The following is a 13,197-nucleotide window of genomic DNA, read 5'->3' as shown; positions in this document are numbered from 1 at the left end:
AAATATGGTGTTTAAAATAATTCAGCTTTGTTACTAAATTCAGAAACCCACAGAAAGCAGTAAAGCAGATACTGTGTCAAGCATCAGTGCTTGAAACATATTAAAAGGATCTTGAAACATCTTGAAAAGGAATTCTATTCTCAGCATTTCTTCAAGACAAAACATCGTAATTTATCTAAAGTAACCCTGGTTGTAAATACATTCTAATATACACAATATAATAAATACTGTATATCACTTATATGTGCAAAATATCTTAAATTTAGAAATCAAATACAATTGACCAGATTCTGTGAGGGTGTATTTATCTAACTCGATTGTGTAAAAAACTAATGACTGAACTGCTTTTCACTCACTGAAATAACTACATGATTCTCCCATAAGAAAGTGAGAAGACGAGATCAGCGCATGAAAGGGATGAAGGAGAACCTGAATAAACCTCTTAAAATTGCAGCACGTGTATTTGTGATGGGATTCGGAAGAAACTGATGTAAAATAGATTAGTCTGCAGCTGGAAATAGCGAACACAGAATAAGAAAATGTTTACAGTTTTGCACGGGAGTAAAAATTCACACTTGCATTCTGGGGTCAGGTTTTCCCAGGGAGCCCATGTTGTGCCCTGTCCTGGGCTCTGAGACTTTGATGGCCTGAGAAAGCTTGCAGAGGTGTCACTTCACACCTCCAGCCACTGCATAAAGACCAGGCAGCCAGGGCAGCAAGCAGAACTGTCACATTCCCCAGACTGAAGCACAAGAGGCAACATGGACATCTCTTCTGCCCAGCTGAACTACAGGACACAGTACCAGTGGAACTGTCCAAGCTCTGATTCCGAATTTTACAGTCTCTCCTCTCCAGAGACTGTCTCCCCAGCCTCTTCCATGGACTTTAACTTTTCTCCCTCCTTCCAGCCCTGTGGCTCTGCCAGGGGTGCCCACTCTGCGTGCCCGCATGGACTGCAGGCTTCGAAGTCCCCTCTGTCTGGCGAGGAGAGGCTGTTCTCCGTGCAGCCGCTGAGAAAGACCCGGTCAAAGGACCCCAGCAGGCAGAGGAAGAGCGCCAGCGAGAAAGAGAAGCTGAGAATGAGAGACCTGACCAAGGCCCTTCACAACCTCAGGACCTACCTGCCCCCTTCAGTGGCTCCGGCGGGACAGACCCTGACCAAGATCGAGACCCTGCGCCTCACCATCCGCTACATCTCCCACCTGTCGGCCCAGCTGGGGCTCAGCCAGGAGGCGCTGGCCCAGAGAGGGGAGCTGGACACCGCAGGGTGCCACACTGCCCCAGCCTTCCCCGGGTGCTACCAGTACAGCTCCATACCAGCACACTGGGTGCCAGAACCCTTGCCAGGACTGTGCCAGTACACCTCCACAGCTGCCCACCCAGTGCAGGAAACAGGCCTGGGGTCCTGTGAGTTCAGCTCCATGCTGGGCAGCTCTGATCGAGAAGAGATGCTGAACTCAAGCACAGACTCTCTGCTGCAGTCATCACACTTCGGAGACACAACACAGTCATGTCAGGTACGATTTCACTCTCTTCCAACAATCAACCAGCAAGGTTAGGGATTACAGAATTACAGGTTCTGATTATCTGGTGACTTTTAGCCAAATTCTTGTCAATGCATTTCTAACACAGGAAATGCATGTATAATGGAAAACAAAATTAAATAAATTCAAGGTAAAGCTCTCAAAATAAGATGCATTTTGAGAAGGTTATTTGTGTGTGAATTTAATGCAATTGAATGAGTTGCACTTCTAATGAAACTGTGCTCTTTCTTCTGTTTGTAGGTGTACAGCGAAGACTTCTGTGGTCAAATTCTGCCCCAGGAGTTCTGGATTTAAAAGCACTCTGGAGAAGACTTTCATACCCTCAGGCTCGGAAGTGCCAGCAAGTTTTACATTCATGAACTTAAAAAGAACAAGGAAAATAACTTTATTCATCACTGCTTGTTTGAAAGATAATTTAAAACTACAACAGATATATACTGCTGTAAAGATGTATATTTCTTTCTCATTTATGGAAGCCAAACAACTGTAATTTATTTACACTGAAAATAATATATTTTATATCTAATATCTCTCATGTAAATATTGAAATAAATTATATATTAAAAAGATCACCAAAATGTTTTCTTTACTATTATTATCGAAATATGTTTTAATGGTTTAAAAACGTTGAAAAACAAAGCTACAGACACACAAATATATATACATATGACCAAGGAACAATTCCATGGCACTTAAAAAAGTTTCTTTAGGATCTTTGGACTTGCCTAGACGCCTCAGTACTGCCTTATACGGACGAGATCCAGTAGGGTTAAACATTACACTTTACAGTTCGTCTCTCTTCTGATTTACGGTATAATAACTGTCTATGTGATTTACTAGAGTGCGTTTCAAAGGTTGCTTTTAATATGTTTCTGTTATATAAAGCTCTCATTTCAAAATAAAAAAAGAGACTTTACCTCATACAATAAAACACAACGTAAGCCCCATTCAATAGTATTATTGGAGGACAAACATAATTCCTCCTCCGAGAAAGCGCTCTAACTTGGGACCGTTCGAGTAAATGCGTTTATAGTTTTATATTTCTTACTAGGAGTAACACAGCGGCCTCTACTGGCCAAGAGCAGCAGCGCCTCCAGCTGCGCGGCGCGACTGCGGAAACGCGTGCTCGCGAGCGGAAAGGTGGTCAGTTCAGGTCTTTACACTCTTAATTGCGCTTCTTGGCCTTGGCTTGATAACAGAACTTCACACCGACATGCTAATGCAAAGACGAAAAGCAGCAAGGCCATGTCACACTTTAGAGACAAGACGGTAAGTGGTGCATTATCCTAACGTAAAAACACCCAATACATTTTGAACAATAATACTAATTATATAAAACAAATAAAACGGAGTATCCCAAACTCCAAAAGTGTTGTTAATATGAGTCCATCTAGGATAACAGGTCGGCTAATTGGTGAAGAGAAGCCAGTAATAAGTTTGTTGTCCGCAAGTCTTTTTATCGTTATTTCTGAAAACGTATTCTGCCAAAAATGTTAGAGCAAGAAAAAGACAAACGGACCAATAAAAACTAAATTATAAGGTGTTTTTAGAGAGGTTGATGTAACACGCAAGGTTAGGAGCAGTCTATCTCAGGGGAAAATCTTGATGATTCCCTCTCTGGATAGATTGTACTGTACATGTAAGAAATCTTTCAAACAGAGGAAGGCTCTGAGGAGATGTGCATGGATCTCCCTGTCTGTATTATCTGATGCACAGTCTACTCCACGGTGGCGCACATGTACAGCAACCAGCAGAGAAGTGAACCTGCAACAATAGAGCTTTCAGGCTGTGAGACTCAGAGCATCACATCACCTTGGATGAAAGCTGAAACAGTGGGTACATTGGACATAAAGACAAGGTATTTAACAAGGTTTAAAGTGTCTCTATGTGTTGCAATTGGTGTCTGACCTGTTACAATGTGTTTCAATTGCTATTTGAGACATCGGTGATCTCACTCAGTTATTTTATCATGTTCTGTTTTTAAAGTGTACTACATACTGGCACAGACCTATACAGTCTGGAGACTCGTTCATTCAGCAGTGCACTAACTGAACCATTCCAAGTCAAGTGCCCTGCCCAGGGGTGTAATAACAGCATCACCGCCAGGATCTGAACCCTGCTCCTCCTGATCAGACTCCAGAGCCCTAACCACTACTCCTCATTTTCAATTATTAACCAGGCTGTAATACAACACCAAGGTTGTGTGTTAACCACTAGTTATAAAAAACATATTATCTCACTGAAGTCCAAAGTCCCACCACTGGAAACATTTAACATGATACTGAGGACCATAGTCATAAACATTTATCATTGTACTAAGTTTCTATTCATTTTCCTTTATCCTATAAAGACAAAAACAATTAAGTTGTAAAATGTGTCACGCCTCTTGCAGGATGTTAACATAAGAGTCCTTTAGGCTCTTTTTGTATGCTTCCATAACATGTGGAATATGTTGTTTTCATTTTCAAAACAATGTGATCATCTTTTTATTGGAAAAAAAATATATGAAACATTTATGAGAAGACTTCAGCTCTCTGTGTCCTTGGCACAAACACACCAATAAACGCTGTTACAAAAGTGCAGAGATTGTGGTCACTGCCCTACGTAAGAAAGCTAAAAAACTAATAATATTGTTTATTCCATGTTAATAAATAAAACAAACAGGTCATCTACAAAATTCAGCTGAGAAGGGGGATAATGTCTCTTTTTTCCTTGAAATGTACTTTACTCAGCTACTTGCTTTCTCTAGTTTTAGGACACATCTGGCAATGACTTCAGGACATTGCAATTCGCTTTGCTCTCATTTCTCACAGTGCTGTATGAAGTGCTGGAGGTAAACAAAGCCGATTCGTTAATGATCACCAGGTGAATGAAGCCAGCTCGTTGACACCTAACTGTCTGGAGAAAATGATCCCTTTAAAAGACCTGACTTTATCTTCCCTTATCTCAATAATCCACTAATGTGTTAGAGGCTAGATATGCGAGCAAACAGAAACACTGCAGTGTTAGAAATGTAAGGAAAGATAAATGCTTGTTTTATCAGTGTGTGGACTGTATTTGATGTGCAAATGGAAAGTGTAATTCATTGATGAAGTATTGACAAGAGCCTGATATAAAACTTTTAAGACCCTGTTAAGATGCAGGTCTTTTAAATTAGAGGTCTAGTAAAATACTCAAAAACCTTGTGTCCATCTAACTGGATCCGAATCTCTTGGATGCAAACAAAACCTAAGTCTAGAGACTTTATATCACTGCCAAACTCCCGTTTGTCACATTCTCATGTCCTGAATACCTGTAGCTTATAACTCTTCCAACTTTTATTTCTGTTATTCACAGAAATTAGTTTTAGATTTCTTAAATTAAAATCTGTACATTTCCTAATCTAAATTATTTGCAACTAAATACTAAATGCAAACCTCTTCTGTTATTAAGGAGGACATCAGACTCATGAACAAACTTCTAGATCAGAAATTAATAAGTACTAAACCTTGGTTAAATCAGTGCCTTAAAATGAACATAATTAGTGTCAAATCCCACACTTCCATCCATGGTCAGGAAGCTGTTTATTCCTCTTGAAAACCTGTAGCACAGGACACAAGGAGGTGCTAGACCTTGGACAGGACTCCAGGCCATGGCAGGATACACACACAAGCACACAGATGAACACTATCTGGAGATCAGCCACTTAACCCAGACAGCATTGTCTTTGGAGAGTGGAAGAAACCAGAGCACTTGAATAAATGACAAGTAAGCATAGTAGTGAACATGTTAGCTCCACACAGAAGACTTCTCAGCTTGGAATCAAACCCAGAAGCCAAGAGCAAAGACCGCCGTGCCATTGTGCCACCTTCTTCAAAAACTAGTTTTCTTTTATATATTTTTTTCTAATTTCTAAATTAAAAACGTCTCCTTCACTCTCTAAATTAAACTGGCACAGTTGCTGTCATCCGTCAGTCCAAGAACAGCAGATCACCATCAGGCCATTTTTAAATGCTGACTAAGATTTAAAAAAAATGATTAATGCAAAAATAAATATTTAAAGCTAATGGTTACTTTCCGTTCTAGAGCAACTTTAAAATCCTTTTCTGTTTTCAAGATGCCCAGTTTCTCTGCAGCCAGGTGACCCCCCTCGCTGTTCTGAAAGGCTGTATAAAACCTGTAGAGACAGATACATTAGACATTTAATGAAAGCTTCCTCTTCAAGCATCTAAAGTGACAGGGGACAAAGTGAAAATCTGGCACTTTCCTGTGAAGTATCATTAAGCCAGAGCATATTTCACTGAAGAAATCTGCCTCAATGACAGATTTATTGGTGCACAAAATAAACGTGATTCCAATTATTTAAAATACGGGCTCATTATCATTAAAAAGATAGTTTCCATTACAGTAAACATTCTCAATATTTAGTACAGACCTGAACATTTTAAGTGTAATACTGTGATACAGTAGCTTTCAATTCTAATGAATAGTAAAGGTACGTGTCAACAAAAATAAATTGAATAGACTAGTTTAAAAAAAAGAGAAAAAATATTATCTATGCTTTTTTAATTCTCAAAACTGAACTTTCTTTCACCATAAAAAGAGAACCAACACCTGGGATGTTTTGTTCCCAGAAGCCCTTCCATGAGGTAATAAACTGTCTCATGGGAACATTACCGAATGACCTTCGCCCCCACCCCTTTAAAAACAAGGGATTGACCCACAGAGGTGTCACTTCACACCCTTCTAGGGAAAAACCAAAATGAGCAATGAAAATAATATATTTTTATTAAAAGCAGTCTGTTTAACTATTTCCAAATCTGTACTTCTATCATTTATTGACCTTCATGTTGGTTATTTAAAGATTTGAGTGACAAACTAGTTTATTTTTACTTAAGTATCAGCCAAGAATAACTTGAAGTATCAGACACCAAGGTGTCTGCCCCAGGTCAACACCCTGTTCTCTGAGACAAGGCTGTATCTTCTGTCACAAAATGCACTCCAGGAAGCAAAGCACCAGACTTTTTATTAAAATCTTTAATAGGTTTGAAAACTCTTAAACTTACATCAAGGATGGCTTTGAAGAAAAGAAGCTTTATTTTATTTTATGCCATTTGCAGAGGACAGAGTAGACATTACTTTTATCTTTCTTGTGCTGTCTTGCAGCATAGACATTCAAATCAAACTATAAACTATACATTTCCGTACCCTTCCAGGAATAAGAATAATAATAAGGAATAATAAGAAAAAGAATGACAGTCATGATAGTGATGATGAAAAACCTTTGGGCGTCTTACTGTAATCATCAAAAGACAAATCATTTTCTAAAAGCTAAATTGTATATATAAAATTTGCAAAAATGTTTTACTACAGATCAATTTGTCATCTTCAGTATGATATTGTAAAACATGAAACAGCATGGGTAAGGAAAACAGTCCGTATGATTTGGGGGGAAAACATTTCCAATTTTACTTTTTAGCAGACATTTCTAAGGGTTGTTGTTAAATTGATCAAATAATATTTTATATATGGTAAGCGTGATATTTCTCCTTAAAAAAGCCAGATTCGATGTGTGGGATCAGACTACTGTTAAACAACCACGGAAGGTTAAGTTCCATTACTGTTGATCTCCACTGCTTAGAATCAGGGGTAAAATATCACACTCTCTTCTGTGGGAACATTACCTACTGACCTACCCCAACCCCTGCGTAACCCGCTGCCTCTGTTTTGGATGACAGAGGTGCTACATAGCACCTCCAAAAACAAAACAGCTAAGGCCACAAAAACATATTTTGATTTTAGTCAAAATATTATCTTGACGGGCAAGATCTCTTGAGCAAAATGCTATTCAGGTTTCTCCACCTCCAGTGGAATTAAAAAATATTTTTTGCTATGAAAAGGGTAAATATTTCAGGACTAAAATTACACTGACAGCATTTCTGTTAAAATTTGGTACAATGGTCATATCTTCTTATTTTTGCTCTAGCACAGTCCAGTGGGAAATTTACTTTTCTCTAGGAGAACAACCTCTGTAAATGTATGAAACCCAGTTTGATTTAGTGGAACCTGATGTTCCACCCAGCCCCACAGAATAGATATTCCGTCGCTGTTGGACCTGCTAGCAGATGTCATGCCTGAAAGTTAAGGCATGGGGGTCATCATTGAGCAGAAGCAACCTAGGGTCCATTGGTATAATCACCCCAGTTATATCCGGCAGCTCTCCTGTGTGCTTTTGGTTGCCTATCAAGGCAATTGTGCCCATTTTGACTGTTTGGAAGTTGAATAGTAAGTTTATAATAAGTTAGTTAATAGATCAACAATCTCATCAGCCGAAACCAGGGTATCAGCTTCAACAACATGGCTGGGTAGTTTGTACCACACTTCCACAATGCTTTGATATGTAGGTACTACGTATATACCAAATACAGTGGTGACAGAGAGAATTGGAAGCAATCTTCATCTGGATGTTAAATGGTCACTGACTAGACCTCATGCAGTGGCCTTTAAGACAAATTAAACCAGAGGTGTCCAGTCCTGTTCCTGGAGAGCAACTCTGTCTGGACGTCCAATCTGTCTCCTAACAGTCTCTGTTGGCTCTTTACTGGCTTAACTAAAGCAATTTAACCACTTCTCCCAGCTCTTCAGCTGCTACTGTTGTAAAGAGACCTAGAAAACCTGCAGACACACCTCCAGTGTCCCTCCAGACACTGCTCTAAGTTTAATCAACCAGTGTATGAAAGATCAAAACACCAGGGATAAGAATAACTAGGGAGACAGAAACAGAAAGGGCTAGAGAGCAGGAAAGTTCAGAATTCAATATTATTTACTATTTCTTGTTACTTTTCCAAGATGATATTTTTAAACCTGGTAACAGTCACTTTTTAATTCTAAGTGATTGGCTAGAATTAGAGATACCACCCTGAGTTTAACCCTTACAGGAAATATCAGGCTGCTAAAGGAATTCGCACTGAAATGTCTGCTCTGCTTTAACACCTTGACTCCCGGATGTGAAGGTGTACTGCTGATTGAAACATACCTGCCAACAAATAAATCCTGAGATGGGACATTTAAAGAGGGAGCTCCAGACGACCTTCCGACGCGTAGTGTGTCCTGCCCTTGATCTTGGATCACCATGAGCACCTTCTTCCAGCTACTTCAACCAGGAAATCGCAGGCTCACAGCCTGATCTTTCACACCAATGAGGCCAATCTATTCCACTGCCCTACATTCACACATCATTCACTACAGCGCTTTTCTTCCTTCAAAATGTTTCTGAATCCCCCTCATGCTACATGCTACAGGACATTTAGCATCCTATTCCTACTTACAGCTTGCAAATTAAGAGATGTAAGGTCTTTATATACAAAGACACACTGCAAAAGTAAATGCATTATTAAGTTTTTTGGTGGAAGGCAAATATTAAAATTAAATGTAATATTGCGACGCTTACACTACTATGACAGATCTAAAGCATTAAAAAGGCTGTAAACATTATTTCAAATATTTCCTAATTCTATTTAGGAAATGTTTTCCAGCATGATAAAAATAAAGCGCCTTGGCTACTTTCATTCCACAAAAGTATGCTTTTCCAGCAGAACGGAAATGTAACAGTAGTGTAACAGTAGTAGTGTAGTGTTATGCATATACTATTGCATAAAAATCCTGGATTCCCAATTCTTGATACATTAGTCTATAATAACAGACATAATATTAAAGACTGTGGTGCCACAGCTGTATTAACACAGAAAACTGACATTCAGTGAATTACACATTTCACAGGCTTACTGGAAACAGGCTTACTGGAGCATTACCAGTGTAATGAAGTCACTTGAAGCCCCTCTCTGTGTTTCCCAAGACAACACTGAGGCTGAGGCACTTGTCTAAACACTGGCAAGTGAGAGCTCTTCACACGTCACAGACGGCACACTTCATCTCCACAAGTGTGACTTCAGACTATGGTGTTCGTGTGTGAAGCATGCGAGATCATTTCAGGGGTTAACAAAATATTGATACAGTACCTTTCCTGACCTGCATTACATATATACTTCTCCTCAAACATAGTTTACATCATTTACTTCTGTGTTTTATTTTGAGAACAGAACTTCTTAATTTAAAAATACGACAGTTTAACGTATAATCACCACACAATTCAACCACCACTGCTCCACTATTAGTTCCTTATTACTAGCATGCTAGCTTCTTATTATTTACTACTTTATAACTGATTATCTGCAATTGGATTTCACTATATAAAACAAATTGCTTTACAAAAGGCCTGAGTTGTAATACCATTGCAAAAATGCTATCCATGAAACATAAGACAAAAACAAACCAAATCAGATGTTTTTCTGGGATGCCATCTGCACAATATGAAGGAGAGTCAGTGCGACACAGCACATGGCAGAGAGCGCCCTGCGACATGCCAAGTCTCAGCTCTCCCGAGCACAAGGAATCCTGGGAGATGGACACCAGGAGACTTGGGGCAAGGATCTGCAGCAAAACTACAAAATATCTTAAACTGTGTGGAAAGGGGGGAGAAAGATAGAAATTATGCCCAAGAGATACACAGGCAACAGAGGCAAAAACAGAGGATACACAATGTACCAACAGGAGACCCAGGGTACGGACAGGAGTCCCAGGGTACCAACAGGAAAAACAAGGCGTGGACAGGGGACGAGTATTAAAATTGGAGTGATACAACAACTGGAGCACCAAAAGGATATGTGTAAATGTCTTAAATAACTTGAGCTTGGTTTAGCATTATTATGTTACTATACATTATATTATTTAGGAACAAGTAAAACTTTATTCCATGCTGAAAAGAGAAGAAAGAAATGGCTGTGGAGCCCTCTTCGGGTGTAAATTATATTATTTGATTATTTAATATAAAAAATAAGGAGGACATATAAAGCTGCTCTGAATCTCAACCTCTGCAGATTTCCTTGTCATAACCCTGTCTTCGTTTCCTCACGGTAGCTGTCGTCTCGCACCCTGGCTAAAGCAGTCCTTCCCAGAGACCCCCTGCCTTCTCTGCGTTCACCCCTCTGGGGCTTTGATGTCCTGATGAGGCCGGTGAAGGTGTGACCTCACACCTTGCAGTCCAGGATAAATGGAGGAGCAGCACAGCCTTCCTCAGTGAACTCGCCGCACTGCCAGTGACACAACCTTTCCTCCAGAGGAAAACCTGCAGACATGGACGCCTCTCTCTCCCAGCTCCTGCTCCACGGGGACGAGCCGCTCTTCGGCTGCGATGCTCTGCTGGAGCAAATCTGCTCCGCGTCGGACTCGGGCTACTACAGCGCTACCGGCAGCCTGTCCCCGGCCTCCTCCATCGACTCCTGCTGTTTCTCTCCCCCACCTCCGCCGCCTGCAGCGAGGCAGGAGCCCAGAGACCTCCAGCTCCTCCTGAGCACCACTGCTGCCCCCGCACAGAGTCCCGTCCCTGTCCAGGCCAAGAGGAGATCCAGGTCAAAGTATCCTGGGAAAAAACGCCAGAGCGCCAGCGAGAGAGAGAAGCTGAGAATGAGAGACCTGACCAAGGCCCTTCACAACCTCAGGACCTACCTGCCCCCTTCAGTGGCTCCGGTGGGACAGACCCTGACCAAGATCGAGACCCTGCGCCTCACCATCCGCTACATCTCCCACCTGTCGGCCCAGCTGGGGCTCAGTGAGGAGGTGCTGGCCCAGAGAAGGGAGCAGGACACCCCAGGGTGCCTCACTGCCCCAGCCTTCCCCGGGTGCTACCAGTACAGCTCCATGCCAGCACACTGGGTGCCAGAGGAAGCGCAGAGGTCTCCCCAAGACAATACGCAGCAGTTCTGCATCCCCGAGTCCACAGGCCTGAACGGCAAACTCGACATGGACACAGGCTCACCCTTGTCAGCCCTCTGCTTTCAAGACATGCCGTCGTATCAGGTATGTGAAGAATCTTCTAGGTAACAATTGCAAACATTTATGTGTAAAGATACCACCATGTATATAATAAAATATTACATACCACAACACGTATTTAATAATACACATTTTATTTACTGGAATATGTTATTTTTAAAGCTACTGGGGACTAACTAGTCAAAGTTAAAAAAAATACTATAATAGTTATAGCAATATACTTCAGTGTTGAAGGAGACGTAAAACGTGAAACTGTCGTAAATCATTAGAAAAAAACATTTTTCAAAATGTTGCTGAGGTCTAGAGAAATTTTAATTTTAAAATTGGCTAGTTTTTACATCAGCCCATAATGTTGTGTATGCAAAGCGCTGCATTTCGTTAACGTTCCTTTGTTGTTTCTTTTCCAGCTCTACAATGACACAGGCTATATCGACACCCAGCCGGACACCACGTTCTTCTTATGAAAACTGTTTGAAATTCGAATTGAAAATGAAGTGTATTGGAGCCTCAACCTTCAAAAACGTCATTTGTTTATGAATTGTTATGTCTAATTTATTAGCTTTTTAAAATGAACACCGTGTGATACACGGTACCACAATCATTCCTATTTATTATAAATTGCCTGCTTCTTTATATATTTTTCTAAGTATACTAAATATCATGTATATATTGTATTATATAATAAAAAGTCTATTCTGAATACTTGCCTTTAACATAGCATTTATATTTCTGCTTTTCCTTTATCTCTTTTTTTCACGCCCGGCTTTATTCACTATTTGGAGTCTCAAGCTCCGGAGAGTGTCAAACGCTAGTCTCGACCAGTTCACCCTGCCTAGTTAGAAATAAATATTTGAAATATCCCTCCCCCTGCTACTCTCCGGCCATGCAGCCCGACCTGCCTCATCTCTCACGCAGCCAGAGAAGGGGCGCGTCCCCCTGGCTGGTCGTTCTTCTCTCACCCAGAAGAGCTACAGCTCGAGTCCCGGTTTGTCCCACACTACCGCAGTGTTGACGGCGTGTTATTTTTGCTTTCACAACCACAAGCGAAAACATTCCGACAGACAAATCTTTATTTCTCTTCTCACAGCGCACCCAAATAACAGAAAATGTTTAAGTGAGCTACAGCGCAAAACGGTTTAATGACTTCATAACTTCACTTATTAAAACCAGCCTTTTTTTCTGGACTATTTGCAAGTCAACGTTTCTTTTTTATCACACCGTGAAGCTTTAAACACACGAAACTCTGCCAGAAACAAGCGTCTTTTTTTAGTTCGGTCATTTTATAACACAGTTATCTTTTTCACACTGGTAAATCTGACAACTAGATTCACCGTCTTATGAATGTGGTTTTATCTTTAGATATTATTTTTTCCTCCGCAAATGTTGCCACTAAATCGCAAGTCATAGAATTATCCGTGTTATACACACATACAGTACTGTATGCAACATGTGCCTTGTTAATTTAGCAAAGCAGCCCCGACTAGGATAAAGAAGTTTTTGTTTTCACTCAAATCACATCAAAACGTTTTCTTTTTTTCCGCATAGCACATAGTGCATTAGTCAAAACAGCACAGCAGATATGTCTATTTTGTGTCCTAACTTATTTTAACTGCAGTCCTGTATTTTTGGAGATTAAAAACCCTTCTGCTAGGGATCTGTGTCATTTAGCAGTCACGATCCCTCCTTCACAAACAAATCAAACGGCTGCCCGCAGCTGTGGGGTTGATTCGGGCTTGCTGAGCTGGCACCTGGGGCACTTGTACAAACACATCCTCCAGAGGTG

General features: G+C 40.7%; 2 protein-coding genes across 2 annotated transcripts; both read left to right on the top strand.

Moving 5' to 3' along the window:
- Positions 1-761: 761 nt before the first annotated feature.
- LOC148831485 (mesogenin-1-like) lies at positions 762-1,838 on the top strand. Its single transcript, XM_088920030.1, has 2 exons — positions 762-1,517; positions 1,785-1,838. The coding sequence occupies exons 1-2, from the start codon at positions 762-764 to the stop codon at positions 1,836-1,838; spliced, it is 810 nt and encodes a 269-aa protein (XP_088776156.1).
- Positions 1,839-10,715: 8,877 nt separating this feature from the next.
- Positions 10,716-11,878, top strand: LOC148831484 (uncharacterized). The gene is made up of 2 exons (XM_088920029.1): positions 10,716-11,438; positions 11,822-11,878. The coding sequence occupies exons 1-2, from the start codon at positions 10,716-10,718 to the stop codon at positions 11,876-11,878; spliced, it is 780 nt and encodes a 259-aa protein (XP_088776155.1).
- The last annotated feature ends 1,319 nt before the right edge of the window (positions 11,879-13,197 follow it).

Source organism: Atractosteus spatula, chromosome 7 (assembly GCF_055471065.1).
Source record: "Atractosteus spatula isolate fAtrSpa1 chromosome 7, fAtrSpa1.hap1, whole genome shotgun sequence".
In the NCBI taxonomy this organism is placed as follows: domain Eukaryota; kingdom Metazoa; phylum Chordata; class Actinopteri; order Semionotiformes; family Lepisosteidae; genus Atractosteus; species Atractosteus spatula.
This window is presented reverse-complemented; position numbering and strand designations above follow the sequence as displayed.